Source organism: Lacerta agilis, chromosome 7 (assembly GCF_009819535.1).
Source record: "Lacerta agilis isolate rLacAgi1 chromosome 7, rLacAgi1.pri, whole genome shotgun sequence".
Classification (NCBI taxonomy): domain Eukaryota; kingdom Metazoa; phylum Chordata; class Lepidosauria; order Squamata; family Lacertidae; genus Lacerta; species Lacerta agilis.
The window spans coordinates 9,871,908-9,895,117 of NC_046318.1; the positions used below are offsets into that span (position 1 = coordinate 9,871,908).

The 23,210-nt window shown below is 39.7% G+C and overlaps 1 protein-coding gene across 9 annotated transcripts in view; it reads left to right on the top strand.

The window, feature by feature from the left end:
- Positions 1 to 23,210, top strand: part of SLC12A7 (solute carrier family 12 member 7) — a 91,119-nt gene that overhangs the window by 49,155 nt on the left and 18,754 nt on the right. For all 9 annotated transcript variants that reach the window (XM_033154341.1, XM_033154349.1, XM_033154342.1 and 6 more), the window contains exons 5-17: positions 1,095 to 1,149; positions 5,362 to 5,492; positions 6,448 to 6,674; positions 7,851 to 8,062; positions 9,410 to 9,577; positions 13,611 to 13,709; positions 14,418 to 14,475; positions 14,899 to 15,073; positions 15,572 to 15,690; positions 17,222 to 17,320; positions 18,342 to 18,461; positions 19,430 to 19,534; positions 20,292 to 20,460. In XM_033154341.1, the coding sequence (XP_033010232.1) occupies positions 1,095 to 1,149; positions 5,362 to 5,492; positions 6,448 to 6,674; positions 7,851 to 8,062; positions 9,410 to 9,577; positions 13,611 to 13,709; positions 14,418 to 14,475; positions 14,899 to 15,073; positions 15,572 to 15,690; positions 17,222 to 17,320; positions 18,342 to 18,461; positions 19,430 to 19,534; positions 20,292 to 20,460 (1,737 nt within the window). The remainder of the gene's footprint in view (positions 1 to 1,094; positions 1,150 to 5,361; positions 5,493 to 6,447; positions 6,675 to 7,850; positions 8,063 to 9,409; positions 9,578 to 13,610; positions 13,710 to 14,417; positions 14,476 to 14,898; positions 15,074 to 15,571; positions 15,691 to 17,221; positions 17,321 to 18,341; positions 18,462 to 19,429; positions 19,535 to 20,291; positions 20,461 to 23,210) is intronic.

The following is a 23,210-nucleotide window of genomic DNA, read 5'->3' on the forward strand; positions in this document are numbered from 1 at the left end:
GTGCAGCCCCCCACATCCTTCCTAAATCTGCTCTAGACCATCAGAGTAGTATAGTTATAATGGAGCACCAAGTAAAGGGGACTGAATGAAATTGTTTCCCTGCATGTTCCACTGATGAAAGCTGTATAGCCAGCTGACCAATACCAATGAATATTCCTTTCTTTCTTGTAGACTCACAAAATATTTTGTTTTATGGTACAAACAGTGGTTTTCTTTCCCATTCCTGCAGCTGGACCTTCCCACTTGCCATTTTAAAACTACTGGAAGCACACAGACACACATATATAAATAACCCAATCAATTCACATCTATTTAAGTGTCTTGTGCTTCACCTGTTCTGAGGGGCTTAACTGTTAGAGAAACCAACTGTCAGACATTCTCATTCTCAAACTTTGCCTGTTGTATTATTTGAGGGCATCTAAGGCTGCAGTGTTGTTAATGCCAAGCAGATGGGGCCGCATCAGTGCCTAAACAGCTCTGAACTTTGAAAGTAAGAATGGGATATAGATATGTATAAATAGCTTCTCTATGCTGTATTAGTACGCAGGTGAAAAGGATACATGGGTGATGATTAGTCCTTCTCACTTCTACACCAAGAATCCAGTGTCTTAGCCTTTGTCTATACCAGCACTACATAAATGAGAAGTAATATGCGCTGAGTCAGTGACCACCAGTAAAACTTATGCCTTGGTTCTTGTCTCCACTTGAACCATTTTAACTACAGTGTCTTCACCAATTTATAAACTATTGCAAAAGCATGATTTCTAACATAAGATGCAAGAATAAGGAGATTCCACTGGTATTACATATGGATCAATCTGAAGATATCTGAAGAAGTGTGCATGCACACGAAAGCTCATACTAAGAACAAACTTAGTTGGTCTCTAAGGTGCTACTGGAAGGAATTTTTTTTTAAAAAAATTATTTTGTTTTGAGTATGGCAGACCAACATGGCTACCTACCTGTAACTGGAAATATGGATCAATAGTTTTAGTGCTCTGTTGTACTTTTGCTCTTACTATACTAACTGTCATCAGCTGTGGTTTCTTAAATTTGCTAGTAACATTCTCCAATATCACTTGTTTTTTTTGCAGACTCTGCTAACTGCAATATCAATGAGTGCAATAGCAACAAATGGTGTAGTTCCAGGTAATTACAATTTTTACTTGTACAGTGGTACCTCGGGTTACAGACGCTTCAGGTTACAGATGCTTCAGGTTACAGACTCCGCTAACCCAGAAATAGTACCTCAGGTTAAGAACTTTGCTTCAGGATGAGAACAGAAATTGCGCGGCGGCAGTGGGAGGCCCTATTAGCTAAAGTGGTACCTCAAGTTAAGAAAACTTTCAGGTTAAGAACAGACCTCCAGAACAAATTAAGCTCTTAACCCGAGGTACCACTGTATATTAAAAGTATGTTTAGTGCACATGGTAAATGATAATGGAATACAGATGAAATGCCTCTCACTATGATGAAGTGGGTATGTGAGGCGTGGACAACAAAGCATCTCCTGCTGTTCCGGGCACAGGCACACATTTCCTATGTCTGTCAGTGTGGTAGGTACCAAGGAAAGGCTCCAGCATTCTTCCCATAATGATGCTTGTTCCGGTCTCTCTCTTCTTGCCTGCTTTCTTGAGGATAGCTGACTCTGATGGAACAGGACTGACTATATCAAGGTGCCTGCAATTCTGCCCGCGCCTAACTAGTTGGGGGGGGGGGGATGCCAGTGTGTCTGCAAAGGCCTTACCTTTGCTGCTCTTACAGTAATGGCAGCAGCATTATAGCTAACTAAGCCTTTCTGTATCTCTTCCCCAATTTGCATGCGGAAATAGTGAAACAGTGTACACAAGAGACTTTATCAGAAGTGGGGCACATATTTCAGTCCATAAATGTAATTTAACTTTGACCATGAGCTGTAGCCAAAGTTTGTTTTTACTTCTGAGTAGACATGCATTCTGCTGTGCTTTCAGACAGTGTGTTGGCTGTCACTATAAGAAATTTGATACTGGTACTATTTTTCTTTGAATTGATACACAGCAACCAAATAGCATTCACATTTATGCTGGCAGGAAACATTAGAAATGCAGCCCTGTCCGTAGTTGCACAATGGCACTTGCCTACATATATCTGTGGGTAGGGTTGCTTAATGAGACTGTAAAGCAAGCCATTTCTGTTAAAACACTGGCAAAGTGCTAAATGTGCAGCGTAATCCTATGCTGTGCAGTTACTTATGCGCAGTGATCTTGCATTTTCTGTCATAATGAATTAATACATCTTATAACATTAAACAATCTCCAAGATCATGGATTGCTTCTGACCTTTGAATTCTCCTCCAGTGTTTCCTTCGTTCTCCTTGATTTATGAACAGTTATTGTTCCAGCCACAGCCTTGCCAATCTCTTCCTTAGTGCTACTTGATACCTACTGTTTTATAATCTAAGCACTCTTAGCCAATTAGCCAGAGCAGAGCACAGCAGGAACCCTTTGCTGTTAGTGGATTATCTAGGCTTTTTTAGTTGCTACCTTCTGAGACAATGTTCCAGATATTGTTTGCTTCTAGATGCGGTCCCTGTATTAGTAAAGTTGATTGTTAAGTGCAGGGTATCACTCTCAGAAAAAGGAAGGGGGCAAGTATGACTTCTTGCATGCAGGGAGGTATGCAGGAAACTCCTTAAATTTGAGGAAAGACCGCCTACTTCCCCCAGCCCCACAAATCCCCCACTATCTCACCCCATCTGGTCACTTTCGACCAATGGCTGACTTGCTTTTCTAGCCCAAATTCAGCACTCACTAGCTTACAGAAGCCTTATGCTGCACTGTCCTGCATGTTTGCATCGCATGACCATACCAAGTCAACTCTTAAACTCTTGCCCTCTTCTGTCTCCTTGTTAACAAACTATTTTTGACACAGAGCATTAGGGATGCAACAGGTTAAATAGTAGAAATTGCAAATAGCCTGAAAGTCCGTGTCTGACCTTCGTTTCACACACTCCTATGGGGCTTATTAATGGTGACTCTGTTTCACACCTGCTTGATATCCTAAAACAGCACATGCCACTGCATCAGTTTTAAAGGAAATAATCTATAAATGAGCAATTTTTTGTTGTAAGGCTCTTCATTTGAAGTTAGAAGAAACCAGGCTTCTGTCGTTCATGCAGAGGGCAGGGGGAGAGAGGCTCCTCTTGTGAGTCTCCAAATTGCCTGAGATAGTCGCACACTTTCTGCCTTTCCTTTCCTAACCGCAAATCACACTATCCCCCATGAATCTCCTAATCACCAACACGATGAACAAGGAAAAACAATGGTTGTTGTTCTGAAAGAAAAGAGGTTTGCATAAAATTTAGTAAAGTTTAGGAAAGCTTGCATGGTGTTTAGTAAGTAACAGTACAATCCTATGCATGTCTAAACAGCCTGAGGTTGCAATCCTATACCCGCTTGGCAGGAAATAAGGCCTAGAGCACTCAGTGAGGCTTACTTCTGAGTAGACATGCAAAGCACTGCGTTGTTGATTGCTATTGTAGTGTACACTGCTATCAAAGTCAGAAGTAAAAATGCCAACTAAACATGTTAAGATGGGGGGAAAGAAAGAGAAAAAGTTCCTGACTACATGCAGAGAGGAATGTAATGAGGAGTTTCCATGCATAAAAAATAGAATGACATGTTATTACAAAGGAGGAGGTGGGGAATTTTTGAAAAACCTTCTGAGGGCCCGTATGCCAGTGGTTGGTGGAGCCAGAGGCAAAAAGAGGTGGAGCAACAAATGTATCTACAAGCATCTGGGGTGATTTGTAGTGGGATATCAGCAGGAAGCAGGTTGCTTAACCCTTTCCTCAACACTTTCTAATTGGATAATTGGAAAATAATTTGTATGGTAGGCAACCCAGATTTGTGAGACTGAATTATAGCAACCACACTAATGTCTAAATGATGGAATGCATTTTTTAAAACAAAAAATACCCATTGCATCTTCCTGGCCTCTCCACTGGCCCACTTCTCATGTCATAGTAGGCAAGTTCACATTTAACGCTTTTTTTCTCCTGCCTATCGTTTTCTGAGTCTCACTAGAACTCCAGGCCATCAGCCACACCAGCCCATGGCATTTCATAGAATCATAGAATTGTAGAGTTGGAAGGGACCCCAAGGACCATGTACTCCAACCCCCCTGCTGTTTCCACAAATCTTTGGTCCGCTGATCACTGCAGCTCTGTTTTATTTCATTTTTTTGGTGGTCCCCATTAGCTCCAGGCCAACAGCTGCAGTAGCTCTGTGGAAGTCTTGGGCCGTGGACAAGAGGAAGCTGCTGAAGGCTGAGGCCCTTAAGGCAACATATAAATCAGCTCATAAGCACCGCCCTCCTCTGATGCTGTCAACCTCTACAATCGTGGGTGCCAAACCCAATTGGCGTGGGGGGAACAAGGGGACTGGTGAAGCTGTCACCCTCCATTACATCCCAGATACTGTGGCTGAGGGCACTGCCATTGCCAAAGCTGTTGTGTTTAAGGTGAGCCACCAGAGTCTGGTTAAGTGTCCTGCCCTTTTCTCATTTTGACCAGTTGTGATGAAGAGGCTCTGCTTGAAGTTTTTGTGTACCCTTGTGGAGTCTTCTCTGAAGATGGATTTTGGGGATTTGAGGTTCCTTCCCCAGCCTCTCCCCATTTCTGTGCCACCTGATCCTGCGCTTTCTCACTCTGCTTTGCTTAGGCCTGGTCCTCTCAGTCTTTCTGTAGTATCCTTGCCCGTGTCTAGTAAGGATCCATGCAAGCATTTGTTGCCTGTTTCATCACATAGCCCAGCTGCTGCCACTGTTTCCGTGTAAACATTCACCTGATTCCTCAAATATTACTTCAAATCTTTTGGGTGATTTACCTAAAGAGCTGCCAGTTATAGTTTCTAGCTTCTTCCCTGCGCTGATGCCTTTGGCTCCTGCTTCAGTTCCTACTTAGATCTTTGTGGCTTTATCTGTTCGACCCACAAAGACTTCTGCTGTCCAACCCTCTGTAACTCCAGCAGTACCTACTGTTCCTGTTGTGTTATCTTTGCTAAACCACTGTTCACTGCCTGATAAACATGTGAACGCATGGTGCCATGCACACAAGAGGGTGAAATCCACATCTGCACTCAGTGGTCTGCAAATGAGCCGTGGACCTGAACACGATGGAGTCACCATCTCCTGCTACATCAGGCAGTTCTTAAAACTATATTATTGTCGAATTATGTTTCTATGCCATTTGTTTGTTTCACATTTTTGTATACTGTACAGAAATTAGTGGTTGAATAAATGAAGTAGTGTAAATATGTTTTGAATATTCTTGTGGCATTAAATATTATGCTAATGTGTGTTTCATTGATGTTAATTTCACAGCTGGTGGCTCATACTACATGATCTCAAGATCATTAGGGCCAGAATTCGGTGGAGCTGTGGGAATCTGTTTTTACTTGGGCACAACTTTTGCAGGGGCTATGTATATTCTTGGCACAATTGAAATTCTACTGGTAAGTTGTCATTTAAAAAGCTGATAACATTAATGTAGCACTAACTACACATCCTCTGCTTTCTAATAAATTACGATACTGTTTTTATTAAAAACATCAGAGAGAGAGCTGTGAGACTTGGAGAAATACATGTCCACAATGAATTTTATTTATAGAATAACATACTGTCTGAAATGAAGGGGCACAGACCATAATACTGTATTTTTATTTTGTACTGTACTCTGGGCCCTTATGGTGAAGGGTTGATAAGAAATCAAATTAATAATAATTAAAATTGTGATAACAATATTTAATTATTAGATAAAAACATTTACTTTTTTAAAGACTTCCCTGAGTTAATTGGGCAATATATGTGCTATCTCATGTGCACACACACACACTTGTGTACCATGCATGCATTTATGAAAATAGCTGGTGGCAAGAATTACCTTAAAGAGAGCTGTTATCCTCTTCTTTTACACAGAAGAAATTCATTCTTGAAAGAATGATGCTTGCTGTGTTTCATGAATAATTTAAACCAGATTTGGTGAGCTTATGGCTCTCCAGATGTTGGCCATCATCCTTGAGTGTTGGCCATGCTGGTTGGGGTTGATGGAGAATGGAGTCACGGCAGCACCTGAAAGTCCACATGTTACACCTGATATAAGATTTTTGCTTCAGAGATATTTTGCCTATAAGCACTTTTATGCAAACTTAATAAATAGATTAACTTGCACAGATATTTTTCAGATTATATTTCCAAGTTTTATTTTCTGAAACCATGTTGAAATAAAAGAAAAATCCTAATTCTCCAAATGATGAAATGGTTGTCAAGGACTAATTTCCCCCAGCTTTGTTTTAAAAGCTAACTTTTTGAGGTAGCAGTCTTGCTGTTCTTTGATTACTTAAGTGATCTGAAAGTTAACTGTCTTGGAATTATGTGCTAAAAGCTTTCTGATACTTGTTTTCCCTACAGAAATACATTTCCCCCAATGCTGCTATTTTTGAAGGCGGCGAGGAAGCCATGTTAAACAACATGAGAGTTTATGGGACATGCATCCTTGCTCTGATGGCCCTCGTTGTTTTTGTGGGAGTCAAATACGTCAATAAGCTTGCCCTCGTCTTTTTGGCTTGTGTAATTCTTTCAATTTTTGCCATTTATGCTGGGGTTATTAAAACTGCTTTTGAACCACCAAACTTTCCGTAAGTAAAGGATAAATTTTTTTTAGATCTGTGATTATTATTTCAGCATGCTTTAAATATCTGGAATTTACTTGGTTCAGACATTGAAGCAAAAAATTGAATTCCTGAACTCAATGAGCCCCCTGAGTCATCAGAACCTTCCCAAACTCCCATGTCCTTTATTAGTGTAGCTGGAAGACACTCTAAGCTGAATCTGGAGAGCCTAGCAGGGACTGAGAGAAAGGAAGAGCTCGATGCTCCCATCCTGGTGACAGTTGGGGTGGTTACCTCTCTAGTTGTCGACGACTTTTTATTCCAGCAGGCCCAGCCGGCCGATCCTTTATCTGAAGATTGGATTATACCCATAGCTGTCAACTTTCCCTTTTTGCGGGAAATTCCCTTATTCCCGCGCTGTTTCCCATTGCAAAAAAAAGGGAAAGTTGACAGCTATGGCTGTTTCCCAATGCAAAAAAAAAGGAAGTTTGACAGCTCTGATTATACCCAGTGCTGCACAAGTGGAGTTCTGCTCGCACAATGGGACAACCATTTCTTGTCCTCTCCCCTGTGCTCCCACAATCTGCTCCAGAGGATCCCCCAGTCCTCCGGAGCAGATTTAGTGAGTGTGTGGAGGGCTTGAAGGGACAGGAAAGGGAGAGGAAGTTCCGTTGTCTGCAAATAAATTTGTTGTGCGAGTGGAACTGCCATGTTGGATACAGCCTGTTGTGTTTTATTATATGTTACTCCTTTCTCTGCTGTGTTTTTCTTGATGATGGTGATTTTTTGACATTGTGATTTTTAACAACTTGTAAGCCTTCTAAGGAAATACCTCTCCTTAGAAGGGCAAGCTAAATACTTCTGTGCAAATATACTCATGTGCACTTAAATGTAGGTTTTGTGCCAGACATCACTCACTTAACTTGCTTTTTTTACATGACTTCATTAATCGTTGAACACATGTACTGATGAACAGGCAGGTACTACCGGTAAAGTGGAAGTGAGAACATGCATGTTTCTAAAAAGTCTTTATTTTTCAAAATGCTCTGCTAGGAGAAAAATACATTTTCCCCAAATGGGGCAGCATTCTTGGCTTTACTATGTAACTACAGTTATCCTAGCTTGAACATACTTGTTAAATCAAATGATAAAAATTTGTTAAATCACATTTAGCATTTGATTGATTTTTATTTTGTGTTCTAGCGTTTGCCTCCTTGGAAATCGTACATTAGTAAGAGATACTGATTTTCCTTGTGTCAAATATTATGAAGAAAACAATATGACAGTGACTACCAAGCTGTGGGAAAATTTCTGTGGTAGCCTACTTTTAAATGCCACGTGTGATGAATATTTCATTCTAAACAACGTCACAGAAATCCAGGGGATTCCAGGAGTCGCAAGCGGAGTCTTCCTTGGTGAGTTTACATCTTGTGAGGTGACAACTGCACCTTTATCCACACATGCAGAAAGTATGTGACCCAAATGTTTTCTACTGATAGGAGTACAGTAAGGAAGCCTTTTAACTCCTGCTCTTTTTAGCATCAGTTTGTACTTATTGCTGCCCGAACACATTCTCTTCAGACTGTTGCGATTGCTCAGTTTGCCTGGGTTGTTTGTGCATGTGCAAATGACACTTCCCATATGAACTGGTCCTTAGTTCACTGCCGGCTCTAGACTAACTAGTGTCCTTCCTAGCAGGCTATGAAGGACTTGCTCTCAAACTTATTGACAGCTGCACGAATGATTGTAGTTAGAAAGGGGAAGGGGCAAGCAGAATATAAAATGGAAGAATGGTATAAAGAGGTGTGGGATATAGGTATTAATGATAAATTAACATGTGCCATTAAGGTAAGGTGGGGAATATGCAGGAGAAATGATTTTGAGGAGATATGGAAGGTGTTTGTAGAATTTGTACTGTTGAAACGGAAGGAGGTCAAACCATTTCAAGAGGTGTTGAAATTTTGGGAGGTTGGATGGTTACAATTGAATGGTCTCGGTAGTGGGGTGCACATTTTTATTCTTATTTATTTATGAATATTACTTTGTCAAAATACAAATAATTAAAAAATAGACTAACTGGTATCCTTGCAAGAAGTGTCCTTAACACCCTTTCTTCATGCAGTCCATTTCATTACTTTTATGCAGATTTGTCAGTATGAGCAAAATAAAAAATAAAAAATTCCTTCCAGTAGCTCCTTAGAGACCAACTAAGTTTGTTCTTGGTGTGAGCTTTTGTGTGCATGCTTTATTTTGTTTTGACTATAGCAGACCAACACGGCTACCTACTTGTAACTTGTCAGTATGATTTATTTGTGCCACATAATATGCACTTTCTCCTGAAAAAGAAAAGAAAAAGAACACAAATTATTGGCCATACAGGTCAGTGTTGCCAGTTTTACAAGTGAAAATGAACTGTTTATACTACATTCTGCAACTGCTCAGAAGATAACACATGACAAGTGCACTCAAAGCCCAGTGTGCCCCAGCCCTGCCTTCACTTGAAATCTAGTTCCATTTACAGTTAGCAAATGCTTTACTGCTGACTTCTGCAGGATGCGGAATACATTCATCACACTTTTTTGTTATATGCCTAATAAACGTTATATGCCTAATAAACTTCAAGTGGTCAAAACGAATAAGGTTTTCTTATTGATAAGAGAACTATATTTTGAGGAAGAGTGAATGATTTGCATGAGAGCTAGTGTTCATATATGTTTAGATGCTGGCCTGAGTGAGTAAACTTTTGTTCTTATTCCTCACAGATAATTTGTGGAGTGTATATGGAGACAAATTTGCAATTGTGGAGAAACAGGATCAGCCATCAGTTCCTGTTTTAGAAGAGACAGATGTGAAAATTAAAAACTATGTGTATTCGGATATCATGACCTATTTTACCATGCTAGTAGGAATTTATTTTCCATCTGTGACAGGTATAGTTCCCCTCCCCTCTTTCTCTCTCTGATAACTGAAGTGGTTCTCTGTGTATTGATTAGAATTGCATATTGGATTTAATTTGCCTAACTCAGCTCTGTGTGTCCCAGTTGCACATACATGTAAAAAAAAAGTGCATGTAAATGTGCTTTCTGCCAGCACATATAATGAGATACTTAGTTTAGACGCAGTAATATTACTAACACATGGGGTAATCAGACAACAGTCAAGAGTTGAGAATCAAAGAATGTACTACTTCATTACAAAATAGAAAGATTGTTGCAGTGTGCAGATTATTACAGAACAAAAAATAGTGGTTAAACAAGCAGCATACAAATAATACTGGCAGCTTATCTGCAGATGGGTGGCAAGAGATGCTAGACAGATATGTACAGCCTTATTGGTATATGGAGAGTTAAGTGTGTGTTGTTAGCAGCAGTGAGGTTAACTGGAAAAAAATGGGAACAGAGATGAAATAAGAAAGAGAAGTGCCTTGGAGTGTGAGAAAAGGAGACAGAGATTGTCTTTGGCATCAGATTGCCAGGGCTTCCTGGGGTCAGATGCTATGTGGAGCTGGAGTTAGCTGAACCTTCAGGTCCCTGGAGCTCTTAAGACATTGCATAGCTTCCTGGAATGGAACTAAGAGGAGAGGCACATAGCAGTTTTTCCTTGGGGGTCCCTAACTGAACCGAGCTATCCAGGTCAGAGCTTCAGTGGTATGTGAGGCTGTTCAGTTAAGGCCTTCAGTTCTGTTCCACTACTCACATAATTTCTTCCTTACTTAACAAAATGTATATACTGCTTGATTGGTTAAAAGAACAACAACAACCTAAATGGTTTACAAAAAAATCCTATATATTTTGGGAAATGGTCTGTCTATTTATCTGCCCGCCCGTTCTCTATGGGTTCAGACACCTGTCGAGTTGGCATCATTAAACTCTGCATGAGGGTCCCTGAGGTTGTGGGGGTGGTCTTCACTGACATTTGGATGCCAGGTGCCATTGTGAATTAAGGTATCGGACCAAAACATGACTTTGCCCAGTTTGGTGTGGCGGGCCCAAACTGCACTGGTGTGGATGCTGCTGAAAATATCACCCAGTTTCATGTGACTTTGCCCAATTTGGTGCTACAAGTCCAAACTGTACATAATTGGATGACTCTGAAGGTGCTATTGCCCAATTTGGTGTAACAGATCACAACTGTGTTGAAGTGGATGCCTCTCAAAATATTGTCACCTAACTTGGTACAAGCGCTCCTGAGATGGAGGCAGCAGTCTTCATCTTTGTTTTGATACTGGGTGCTGTCTTGAATCAAGATGGCAAACCAGAAAGATGACTTTGGCATGACTTTGCCCAAACTGATGTGACTGTTACAAATGAGGTCTCCTGAGGTGGAGGGAGCTGGTTTTGCCTACATTTGGATGCTGTTGGATGCAGTGAGCCGTGTGTCTGCGTTGAAGGCAGGAAACAACAATTTAGGAAGTAGAATGTTCTGAGTTAAACACCCTCTCTGGTGCAAAGCAGCTCTGTATTTTTCATGGAGGCAAGAAGAGACCTTTCTTGAAAGTTGCATCTAAATTTCATAGAAAGCAGTAATTAGTCTTGCCTCCCTTTTGTGTGTCTGCTGCTCACCATCTGGAACTGATGGGACATTCCACAGATGTCCACAGGACTTTAAAGGGTATAGAGCCAGTGCTTTAGATTAATGGGCATTCTTTAGTCTCATTTCATCCTTCTTACTTTAATTTAATTTACGGTAGTAAGAACAAAGAAATAAGAATTTGTGTGTGTGTGAAAATCTTGAGTATATTCAGCATTTAGGTTTTTTTGGTGTGAGAGAAGTATTTTTGGGTACGCAATATGAACAAGTCCTGCAGAAGAGATAGAGCATATTATTTTAGTATGACTGCCAAAACAGGGAATGAACTGGAATTTTGTTGGCATCTCTTTCCATGTCTGTAAAAATAAAGGCATTGTCTTGCTTTGTGTTGCTTTGATTCCTGCAAGAAATGGAAGAAGCTGTCCGAACTTGTTCTCTCATGTAATGAATACTATTGGGACATAATACATTTGCTAAGGTCATCCATGTCCTGATATTAGCTAATTGGCTGAAAAGTATTGCTGGAACTCTTCCATAGAAGTCTCTTGTACAGCACAAGCTGAACTTTTGTACTGACATCTTCGCTCCTTCCTTTATGGTCATAACACTTTTCTTCTCCTTTTTCAAAGTATAGAGGTAAACTTTGGTTTGAACCTTTTGGTTTATATGTCTTTTCTTCAGGAGTGAAGCTTGCTTGTAAAATAGGGAAGAAACATTCATTTTGGCAAGCCTTTAGGGTTGCTTCTTAGCCTTGCCAGAATGGATTGCAGACTTGTTGCTAGAGGTTTGCTACAGTGTAATTTTCTTCATAATATGATTAAAATGTATTCTTCTCTCAGTTCAGATTCCAAACAGGTAGCCTGGGCTGTATAATGTATCAAACAAGGTCGTTATTATGTTCATAAGTCTGTGTCCACAAAAGAGACATTGACTACAGCTAATTATAGTTTATTTGAGTATCACCAAATATTGTTCTCAAAACATGGTTATTTTATTCTAAATTTATATTTGCACTAAAAGATATTTTCTGCTTCTGCCAGTACTTTTCTGTTGCTTGTTTTGCATTTATTATTTTTTATTATTCTCTATTGGAAAACCATAATACATAGAAAACATTTTTCTTAAAAAAATAATTTATAAAAATACAGCATTTGCAGCATTAGTAAACAAATCATCAACTAATTATATTTTTTAAAATAATAATTTTATTAATATTATATTTATAGACTTTGTAGCCAAGACCAGATATCAATAAAGAAAACAAGTAGTGAGGGAAAGAAAAAAAGTAAAGAAAATAAAAATGACATATAAAGGAGAATTATCTATCCTTAGGCATCTTTTTCTTCAGTAGTCCTTGGCTTTTCCAGCCTTTACCCAATAGTCCAAAAGCCTTTGGAACCTTTGGAACCAGCAAAATTTGAAAGGCACAGTATTTCTCCAAATACATAGCCTGAACTAATTTTCTAAACAGAGAAGACCCTTTTCTGTCTAGCAGCCTCATAGATTAGGCATGGAAGCCTTTGGCTCACTGCAAAATGTGGCCAAGAACAAACTTTGACTACAGCTCTTGGTTAAGGAGGAGAGAGCTTAACCACAACCCCAGGTTTGAACTGCACACTCAGCCAAAACGTGGCTTAGCTCTGCGCTGCACTGAGCAAAAAGGGTTGGGAAGGAACAAAGCAGTTCCGAGCTTCTGCCCAGAATGTTCATGCTAAGCCATGGTTTTGTTTAGCATTGTATGTGACTATGACCAATGTATTGACATTGACCTGGTTCTCACATCATTGTAAGTCACAGTATGGCTTACCACGACTGCACTGACTCCCAATGGGGAGTTTGCATCTGCTTTGTTTCTCCCTATACTCTTTAGGTCAGCACGGGCAGCAGCTTAGCATGTTGTCTGAAGCTGAGATCATAGTTAAGCTCTCCCATGTAATCATGAGCTATAGGTAAGGTGTGTCTTGTGGTTTTGGTTAAGGAGGACACCTTGCCCACAATCCCAGGCTCAGGCAATGTGATCAGCAGTCCCATAGCTTAGCTGCTTCTCTAAAAAGCCCAGGGAGAGGCAAAGCAGCCATTTGCATATTTGTGCTAAGTTTTGGTTTAATGTGATGTGCAAACGCAGCCACTGTGACTGTTTGTAGAACTGACAGTTGGAAAGGACTTTTGGAACATTTGACTCTTGAAGGATCATCATATGCAGACCTTCTTAATAGTCTCCACCAAGTCTTGATGCTGTTATTCCATTCCCTTCTCCCTTTGCAGCTCTCTGCTAAAGGTGTGATTGACCAGATAAAAGCCCTTTGCTTGTTCTGGTAGTAGTATGTTATGGTTGTTGCTTTAATGACAGGTTGCATCTATCAACTTAATATAACTGGAATAATCGGAAACTATATAGCATCCCATTTTTTTCTATTTCTGTATGTATTTTAGGCATTATGGCAGGTTCAAACAGGTCAGGAGATCTTCGGGATGCTCAAAAAGCTATTCCAACTGGAACAATTCTGGCCATTTTAACAACATCATTTATCTGTATCCTTTTAATGCAATTTGCGGGTGTCTAGATTTCATATTCTTGGTTTGTTTAATTAGATTTTTGTTTTGAGAATGCACAGGTGGCTGACATATGATAGTAAAATGTGGTTATGAGGGAATCCTAAATATTTTATTTTCAATATGAGTAGGGTTATTGGGATTTGATGAATCTTTAAGCAGAAAGCATAAGCCGCTTCTCCAGGAATAGTACATCTCTTAGTCTATTTGGAAGCTACACCTCATTTTGACGGATTGATAAAACCAATGGGATTTGCAGCATTAATATTGGTAGATAGATATAAGAGCTTTATGCTATTATAGATGGAAACATGTGAACCATTATAGTACGGTTTGTTTTATAACATTAAATTTAACCAGAGATATATGAAAACAATAAGTATCTGTAATGGAGCAAATAATGAAGCAAAAACGTGAATTCTTGGAGGGAAGATCTCCCCTTTTCTATTCTGATTTTTTTTCATTTTAGGTATAGAAATAGAATATAGTACAGTCAAAGTTTAAATACTCTGCCAAATTCAGTGTGGAAGTTAAAATCTTTCCCAATGAAATCAGTGGTTAGCTTTCCTTGGGATGTGCAGTAATGCGTGCTGTTCTTCTAATGCTTCCCAGGTGTTCTTGTGGACCTCCTGTCCACCCCCCTTTCCAATTTATGTTCCTTCTAAGTTCCTTGAGTCTTAATTGCAGATTTGTCCTGCATAGTACTTTTTGGAGCCTGTATAGAAGGAGTCGTCTTGAGAGACAAGTATGTAACAGTGGGGGCTTTTTGCTACATAATTTCAAAGGCTTCCTGTTCATATCAGTTTAAGTGGATGAAAATGTGAGATTGGGAATAATAATAATAAATTTATTATTTATACCCCGCCCATCTGGCTGGGTTTTCCCAGCCACTCTGGGCGGCTTCCAACAGAATATTAAAGTGTATATTGGAGAAGTTGATATAGATAATTCAAGATAATCTGGAATGGAAATCTGTTGCCTGCTTTAAGTTGCACTTTTATTCATCCTGCATGTGTGTCCATGTTGCCAATGCATGTTTTTCTAGAAATAACATAGCCCTAAAAAAAAAATTAAAAATGGGGGGGGGGGAGAGAAGCAGACTCATATTTGTATAAGTTACTTAACTTTTTTTCCTTGTTTAATGTTGCATATGATCTTTCTCCACAAGATTTGGACAAGCAGTTAATGGAAACCTGGTGATTGGTACGTTGGCATGGCCCTCTCCGTGGGTCATTGTGATTGGCTCATTCTTTTCCACATGTGGTGCTGGTCTCCAGAGCCTCACTGGTGCTCCCCGGCTGCTACAGGCAATTGCAAGAGATGGCATAGTACCATTTCTTCAAGTGAGTTTTTGCCTTCAAAATTTTCAGTGCTTTTACAATTTTGATTTAAAAAAACCCCCAAATCTGTTGGGTAGCCCAATTCCAGCCTCTCACTTTAGCTGTAGTGATGTACCAGTATATATCACTTCCCTTGCTGTTGTGATAGGTGGTATTTGATGTAATATTTGTAAGATGTGCCACACCCACAGCTGTGGTTTGTTAAGTGTGCTGTGAATTGTAGCTGTGTGAGGGGTAAACTACAGTTCCTATATTTTTTTGGTGTATGGTGCAGATGTGACTGTGGTCTGCTAGTGCAACTGAAGGGAAAACAGTAAGCTCCACTTGATTTATGCTGCTTGAGGTTTGTGTGTAACAAATAATAGTTTGACTCTTTACATTGGGCCCTGTAATATTCACTTACATTAAGTTCATGCCATGCATTTTTGAAATGTATGTGTTTCAGATAGATTAAAGCATTAATCCTTTCTGTGTTTATTTTTCTCTTTCTTTTTAAAAAAGGTGTTTGGTCATGGAAAAGCAAATGGAGAACCAACATGGGCTTTGCTTCTCACTGCGTTGATTTGTGAGATAGGCATTCTCATAGCTTCCCTGGACAGTGTAGCTCCAATCCTTTCCATGTAAGCATGTGTATATAGGTTTTACCTATATTTTTTGTAATTTATTTTGAAATAATAATAATAAGTAGTAGTAGTAGTAGTAATATTACAGTTACTGTTTAATTTATGATGCTTACACGAATTTTGATGCAGAGTGTTTGAGTGACTTGTAAGAGACTTGCGAGGTAGAATGGGTAGTCAGGAAAGAGAGGATGCAATCTTGTAGTTTCAGGGTACAAGGGCACTGTAGGGGTGAAGTGAGAACAAAGGGACGTAGAAAGAACTGATAAGAAGGTGCAACAGTGAAGGCATTTAGAAGTTAATAGAAGTTAACATAGTGTGCAACCATTTGTAAAACAGTACTGTAATTTGAAAAGATCAAGGGAATTAAAGATTACAAGTGTCGATAAAAAGCCAAGTAGAAGAATTTTGCAACAGGCCAGTGGGAGAGGAATGAGAAAGTGAAGAAAGTTGTAGCTTCATCAAAAGAGAGAAAAGGGAAGCCTCTGCAGCCAGCATGGAAACATAGACGACTAGCCTTTTAGCAGGCAAGGTTTAAAAAAAAAAAAAAAGCCTTTCATCAAGCAGAGGAAGGACCTTTCCTTCCATGGTTAGCAGATAAGGTTGGGTGGCAAAGGAGCAAGGGAAAGGAGCTTTCTCGCTTCTCTTCATGAAATTCCATCAATTCATTGTTGCCAAATGACTTGCTAATTACTAGGCTGTAGTAAGTGATATTTCATGTTACGTTGCATGGCACAGTGAGGCCATTTTTAGCAGTAGCCTGATGACAAGTGTAATGGGCTATTCTTCCCTCACCAAAGTGTATTATATTACTATAGGACACATGTAGGCAACCCTTGTAGCATCTGTAGGCTCCCTGCTGCCCACTGAATGTTGGAAAGCCATGTATGTACTGTGCTTTGAAGTCCTTGCCCACCTGTCAAATTTACCCCTCCAGGAATAGAGAGATGAGACTCTGGCCTATAAGCAAAAAAAAGAAAATTCCTATCCTTGCTGTATATAATGTGTGTGTGTGTGTGTGTGTGAGAGAGAGAGAGAGAGAGAGAGAGAGAATGATGATGATGGATGGATGGATGGATGCTTGGGAAGGAAAGAAGAGAAGAGGAGAGGGGGGGTTATCTGTCCACTTTTGCCTTCCCACTGCTAAATCTGGCCTCCAACCACTTCCCCGACCCAGAAAAGCTTGTCCATCCCTGGTCCAAGATGTAGATGGAATTTGTTGTAGGACTACAACTTCCTTCACCCCTCCAAGCCCAGTTGTTGTGGTATGTTTTGGACAACCCTGCACTTTTGAAATAATGCAGCACAGGCAGATATGTGGGTCATCTTCCTCACTCCTTGATTACAGGTTATGAGGCTAACCCGTTGTATCCTTAGGAGAATTGAACTTTATCACTTTGTCTGTGTCACTTTTCTCCCTCCTTTTCCTTTCACCTAACTATCTCTGCTCTACCGGTAACTTATCTCTGTCCCCAAGATTAGAATGGGTGGTGATACTCATGTCAGTTGTAAATATATTTTTCTTTTGTAGGTTTTTCCTTATGTGCTATCTGTTTGTGAACTTGGCATGTGCAGTTCAAACTCTGCTCCGTACACCAAATTGGAGACCTCGCTTCAAGTATTATCACTGGTACAGCATGTTCTTTACAAATTTATTTTTTGAAGTACAAAAACAAGCATTTGTTTTATAGGGCTATGATCTTTTTAGGTTTAGTGGACATTGTATTGGGTGGGTGTATGCATGCAAGAAAGCTGTAAGAGAACACAAAATTCCTGTAAGGAGCAAGGGAAAGAAAAATGGATTTCTGTGTTGGTTATTCAGTTGTTTCCTATTAGTCTATAGAAGAACAGGAGGGTAGATAAATGCAAACAAGAACACAAAGATAGCTGCTGTTAAACAGTATAGGCATGAGTAGTAGATTTCATGGGACAAATTAGAATGTAAAGAAAATTAGAAAGGGTTTTCCCCACACATTTTGCCAATTACTCATGTTCAGAGTGAAGCAAATGAGAAACTAGATTTATTTATTGAGCTCTTGTCATAGCATAATTGTCACATTTTTAATGCCATTTTCTCTTATAAGAAAAGCCCCATGCCAGAGCACAGGCTTTCCAAAAGGGGTTCAGGGGTGAGCAGCTCAGCCTGTCATCCCATTGAGGCCCCCCGCCCCAGGCCATGTGCCCTCCTGAAGGTTCTGCTGGGGGGCAGGAAAGGGGGCGCGGTGAAGGTTTTTGCTCACCCACTGCTTCCCCTTCTTGGTTTGCAAGAAGTTCCTGAGGTACAAGGGGACCAAGGGCAGTGGCAGCTGGAGAAGGAAAGGAAGGGGCCTGAGGCCAGCAGAGCCTCAGAAGTTACAAAACAACAATTATGCAATGAATTTTCGGAGTGAAAAAATAGGGTGTGACTATTATGTGGTGGCTACAATTATGCAGTGAAATTTGGCATTGTTAACACACTAGTGGGTTGTATTGTACATTTCATAATTCATTTAGTACAGAGAGATTGGGGCAGGAAAATGGGAAAAACAGGAATATTCTACTGGCTGTTTCTCTTTCTTCTTCCCCCCAATCTGGGTTGACTCGTGTATTTGTGTATAATATCTACTTGTACAGCATGAATGTTAACAACTTGTGTTATGTGTTTCTTTTAGGACTCTCTCATTCTTGGGGATGAGTTTGTGTCTTGCCTTGATGTTCATTTGCTCTTGGTACTATGCTTTGATAGCCATGCTAATAGCAGGATGCATTTACAAATACATAGAATATAGAGGGTAAGAATACATATTTATCTGATCTTCAATGTAGTTGCTCAAACAATAAATTAAAAAGGGATATTCTTCCTGCACTTCCTTGCATATCTGTATAACTTCTATTAAATTTCACCCAGAAAAACAAATACCTCCCATCAACTTCTATAGGAAAAGTAAGTGTGTTTTCCATACCTTATTGGGGTTTTCAGCAAAATATATGAATTACATATAGGAGGGCTCATGCTGGCATGGCATGTGGCTCACCTAGGAAATTATTCCACAAACTGGGCACCAGTGGAAAAAGGAACCAGTTAATATGAATATGCAGAGGTGCCTTCTCTAGGAACAGTTATTAGAGTGGGATCAAATTGGGATGATTCAGGATGCAATACATCAATAACGTGTCCTGTTCAAGCTTTTTGAAATGAACATGATGCTCTGTGCTTGTGCAACTCCCCACTGGTTCCAGTGAGGCATGAAAGTTCCTGGCAGATTATGTATCATGTAAGTCTTTGTCATTTGTATCTGGAAGCCCAGTTCATCCATTCCAGTTGCTTCATCATCTACTAAAGACTAAAACATAGACCAGGACTTAAAGAGGATATAAATTGGCTGCAAAGTAATAGAAAATTCATTTTTTCCCCCTCATTTATCACTTTCATCCAATATAATCTAATTCCAAACCCACCAAAATAAATTAAATTTCTGGCGTTTTGTAAAAGTTCTCGTACTCATACGTTTTCATTTAAATGAATTCACCTTTACTGTGTTTCAAACACTTCCACATGAAAGCAGTGGTTTAAATATATTCTTTCATGGATTTACAGTCGGGAAGAATAGCTGTTTAAAATAAACTGTAAAGTTGTGTCAGTCTAGACCCGATATATTTCTATGTATTGTCTTATGTCTTATGTTTAGTGAAGCAATAGAGGTATTATCATAAACATACAATTTTTTTTTTTACTCTCCTTTTTATTTCTTCTTTTAAGAGCTGAAAAAGAGTGGGGAGACGGAATCCGGGGTTTGTCCTTGAATGCTGCTCGCTATGCTTTACTTCGGGTTGAACAGGGTCCTCCTCATACTAAAAACTGGAGGTAAAATTAAATGCACTATATTTAATAAATCCAGATCCATTAAAGTTGCAATCCTAGTCCTAATAATTGGAAGTAAGCTCCATTAAACTCAGTTTTTAAATTTGCTTCTAAGCCAGGCATGTCCAAAGTCTGTTTCGGGGGCCTAATCTGACCCGCCGGTCGATTTAATCCAGCTCCAGTGGCAGTATGTGTCCTGGGGTAAAAAAAACCCAAAAAGCTCAGCAACTTCAATCCAAAAAAAAAAAAAAGCCTCAACAACTTGGGGGTAAAAGTATAAAAAAACACAACTCAACAACTTTGGTTGGCTCTTACTTCATAAACTCCGGCCCTCTTTGAAAAAAGTTTGGGCACCCCCATTTTAAGCAGACATGAGCTAAGTCTGATCCTGGTGTCCCAAGTTGTTGAGATTAAAACTTGCTGCTGTCTAAATAGTCCCATCCTGTATTCTTGGACCCTCAAGAGCAGGGGTAGACTTCCATTTATTGTTGGACTCGCAATTCCCATCAGCCTCAGTCAGCATGACCATTGGCCTAGGATTATGAAAGCTGCAGTCAATCAACATTTGGTTATCTCTCTACTAGAGTGTGATGGAATGTCAGGAACTGGTTTTCTCTTCTCTCTCTCTCTCTCTCTCTCTCTCACACACACACACACACACATACATTGTTGTCATAATCCTGCATTATATATTTCACTATCAGCTACTTTATTTACCAGTACTTACTTACTTACTTACTTACTTACTGTATTACTTCAGGCCACAAGTCTTGGTTCTGCTGAACTTGGATTCAGAGCAGATGGTAAAACACCCACGGCTGCTTTCCTTCACCTCTCAATTGAAAGCTGGGAAGGGACTGACCATTGTGGGAACTGTCCTGCCAGGAATATACTTGGATAAATTCACGGAAGCTCAAAGGGCTGAGGAGGTATGTATTAAAAACACAGACGCAGTAATAAAATTTGCAAATATGAATAGCTTGGGTTTAATTGTTTTAGAAAGCACTGGTTTTTCTGCTATAATATATTCTGTAATTTTGACTATATTTAAGCATGTTGCAACAAGGGACGCAGGTAGCGCTGTGGGTTAAACCACAGAGCCTAGGGCTTGCTGATCAGAAGGTCGGCGGTTCAAATCCCTGCCACGGGGTGAGCTCCTGTTGCTCGGTCCCAGCTCCTGCCCACCTAGCAGTTCGAAAGCACGTCAAAGTGCAAGTAGATAAATAGGTACCGCTCCGGCGGGAAGGTAAACGGCATTTCCGTGCACTGCTCTGGTTCGCCAGAAGCAGCTTAGTCATGCTGGCCACGTGACCCGGAAGCTGTACGCCGGCTCCATCAGCCAGTAACGTGAGATGAGCGCCGCAACCCCAGAGTCGGACACGACTGGACCTAATGGTCAGGGGTCCCTTTACCTTTACCTTTTTAAGCATGTTGGAAAGGGTAGTCAAAATATTTTGCATCTTTAGGTGCACTTAAATGATGACAGATAATTATACATTTGTTGGATCTAATTACTACAAATGTGATTATTAATTATCATATTATGTCATTGGTTTAGTGATACAAATCTAGAAAAGGCTGCAGTGAAAATGATTTAACTTTTTAAAAAAACCATGGGCTAGAGATTGAAGCTAGCTAGTTGATATGGACTAAGGTGCAATACTCAATCAGGGATAGTGCTGAAAAATGAATGGAGGAGAGTAGGAGGGAGGAAAAACATGTGGACTCAAATTATTAACCGAAGCCAAGGGATTATAAAATGTTCTGACCTCGGCATCCATAGTAATTAATGATGTATCAAAAGGATTTTTACATGTTATCAGTAACAACTTGATATTTACTATACATTGGAATTGTATTCTCTATGATTTATATAAATATTTGTATATAATGTTCATGCAGGACCATGACCTTACATTGGTTGGCATGCCGTGTGAGAGAATCATGTAAATGCCGCTTATTATAACTGATTTTTTTTTTTGAGGGGGAGACAGGGTAGTTAAAAAAAAATCCCACCCTCACTTCAGCAGCACTGGTCTTCTGTTTCCTTTGATGAATATGAAAAGACTTACAGAGTTGGAGAAACACAGTACAGTTAACCTGGATTAGTGTTGGGATAATCAAGAGCCCCACATTACTGAGGTCATTAATACCTTGCTATTTGGAAAGGTGGGATTGCAATCAGATTTGAGGTCAGGGTTCCATCAAATATATTTGTTGAGATAGATAGCTACAAAATATAGTCTCAAAGTGTCAGAAATCCTGCAGATTTCAGCTGTAAAATTATCAGAATAATAAGAAAAGCAATTAATGAAGTCAAAGCTTTGTAATGAGCTTTACACTTCATTTTATGAAGACGCTAGGAAATGGGTAATTAGTACATGGCTTGGCAGTCCTAATTCTTTCTTCATTAGTTTCATTTTTTTTTAATGTTAAGTCCTTCCAAAAAGTAAGGTTGGCTCTAAAAAGCTCATATAGAGATCTTTGGCCTGAACTAAGATTATCTTTGGAAGAGCTATACACTAATGGGGAATCTAATGTTAACACAAGCATTGAGTAGCCAGACTTTTGTATTGCTGTCTGTTCCATCTATTTTTTAATAGAATATTTGAGGGTAAATCTAAGACAGACTTTCTTTAATAAGCAAAAGAGAAAATTAGGGAAGAGCAGGTTTGCTCTGCCAAATGTACTGTTCTGCTGCCTTCTGGTTTAACTTGGAGAAATTCTAAAATTAATATTAGAATTGGTAACACTGCCTTTTGGTACCATTTATAGTTTGTTATCTTTGTTTTTTGCAGGTTACCAATATGCACTGGCATATATGTGCATTGATTAAATGGTGGCATAAAAATGAATCTTGATGCAATTGTGTCAAGATCCTTTTTTACACTGCAGTTTCAGTCTATAACCTTGTACTGGTGCACACCAGTAAGCCTGCAAAAATAATAATAATATGTAAACTGAGAACTTAAGCAAACTGTGTATGATCTGTAGTCTGTACGATGCCTGGGGGGTGGGGTGGGGGTGGGGAGGAAGATTGCGACACATTTGTGCCACTCCACAAGCAAAATCAGTAGTTACATTAATTCTCCCCCTGTGCATACGGAATTCCAGTCCGGAGAGGGATTTTGAGAAGGAAACATCCTTACAACAGGAACTTTGAGCACATTTTGTCTTTCTCTGGAGTTCCGATTTCTTCCCACAATTCTTTGGGTTATGATAGGGATGTAGGGCTCAGGGAAGACATTTGGTGATCATGTACATTCACAACTGTGCTTATTAATTAGTAGCTTTAAGAGCAGATGCTGTCTGGGAAACATCAGGGTTCATGCCTTATACCCTGGGCTGGCTGGAACGGCCAACAGAATCTAGGCATCAAATAGGATGTTTTTATTAAAAGCATTGTAATACATGATGTCCCTGCCCCAAATGAGGGAGTGACACACCGAGTATTTCAAACAGCATTATTTATACACTTTTCAAGCAAAGAGGAAGCAAATGGGTAGTTATGTCCCTATATGGCAATACTTCCTTCTACTGGCTTATACTGGTTTTAATCAGGAGGACTAACAACTTTCTTATCTTCCCATCCCTCCTGATTCCTCAACAGTTTGCAGCATTAGCTCCTGCATATGTGTTGTTACGTCATTCTCTTATGGTTCTCTAGCAAGCACAACCT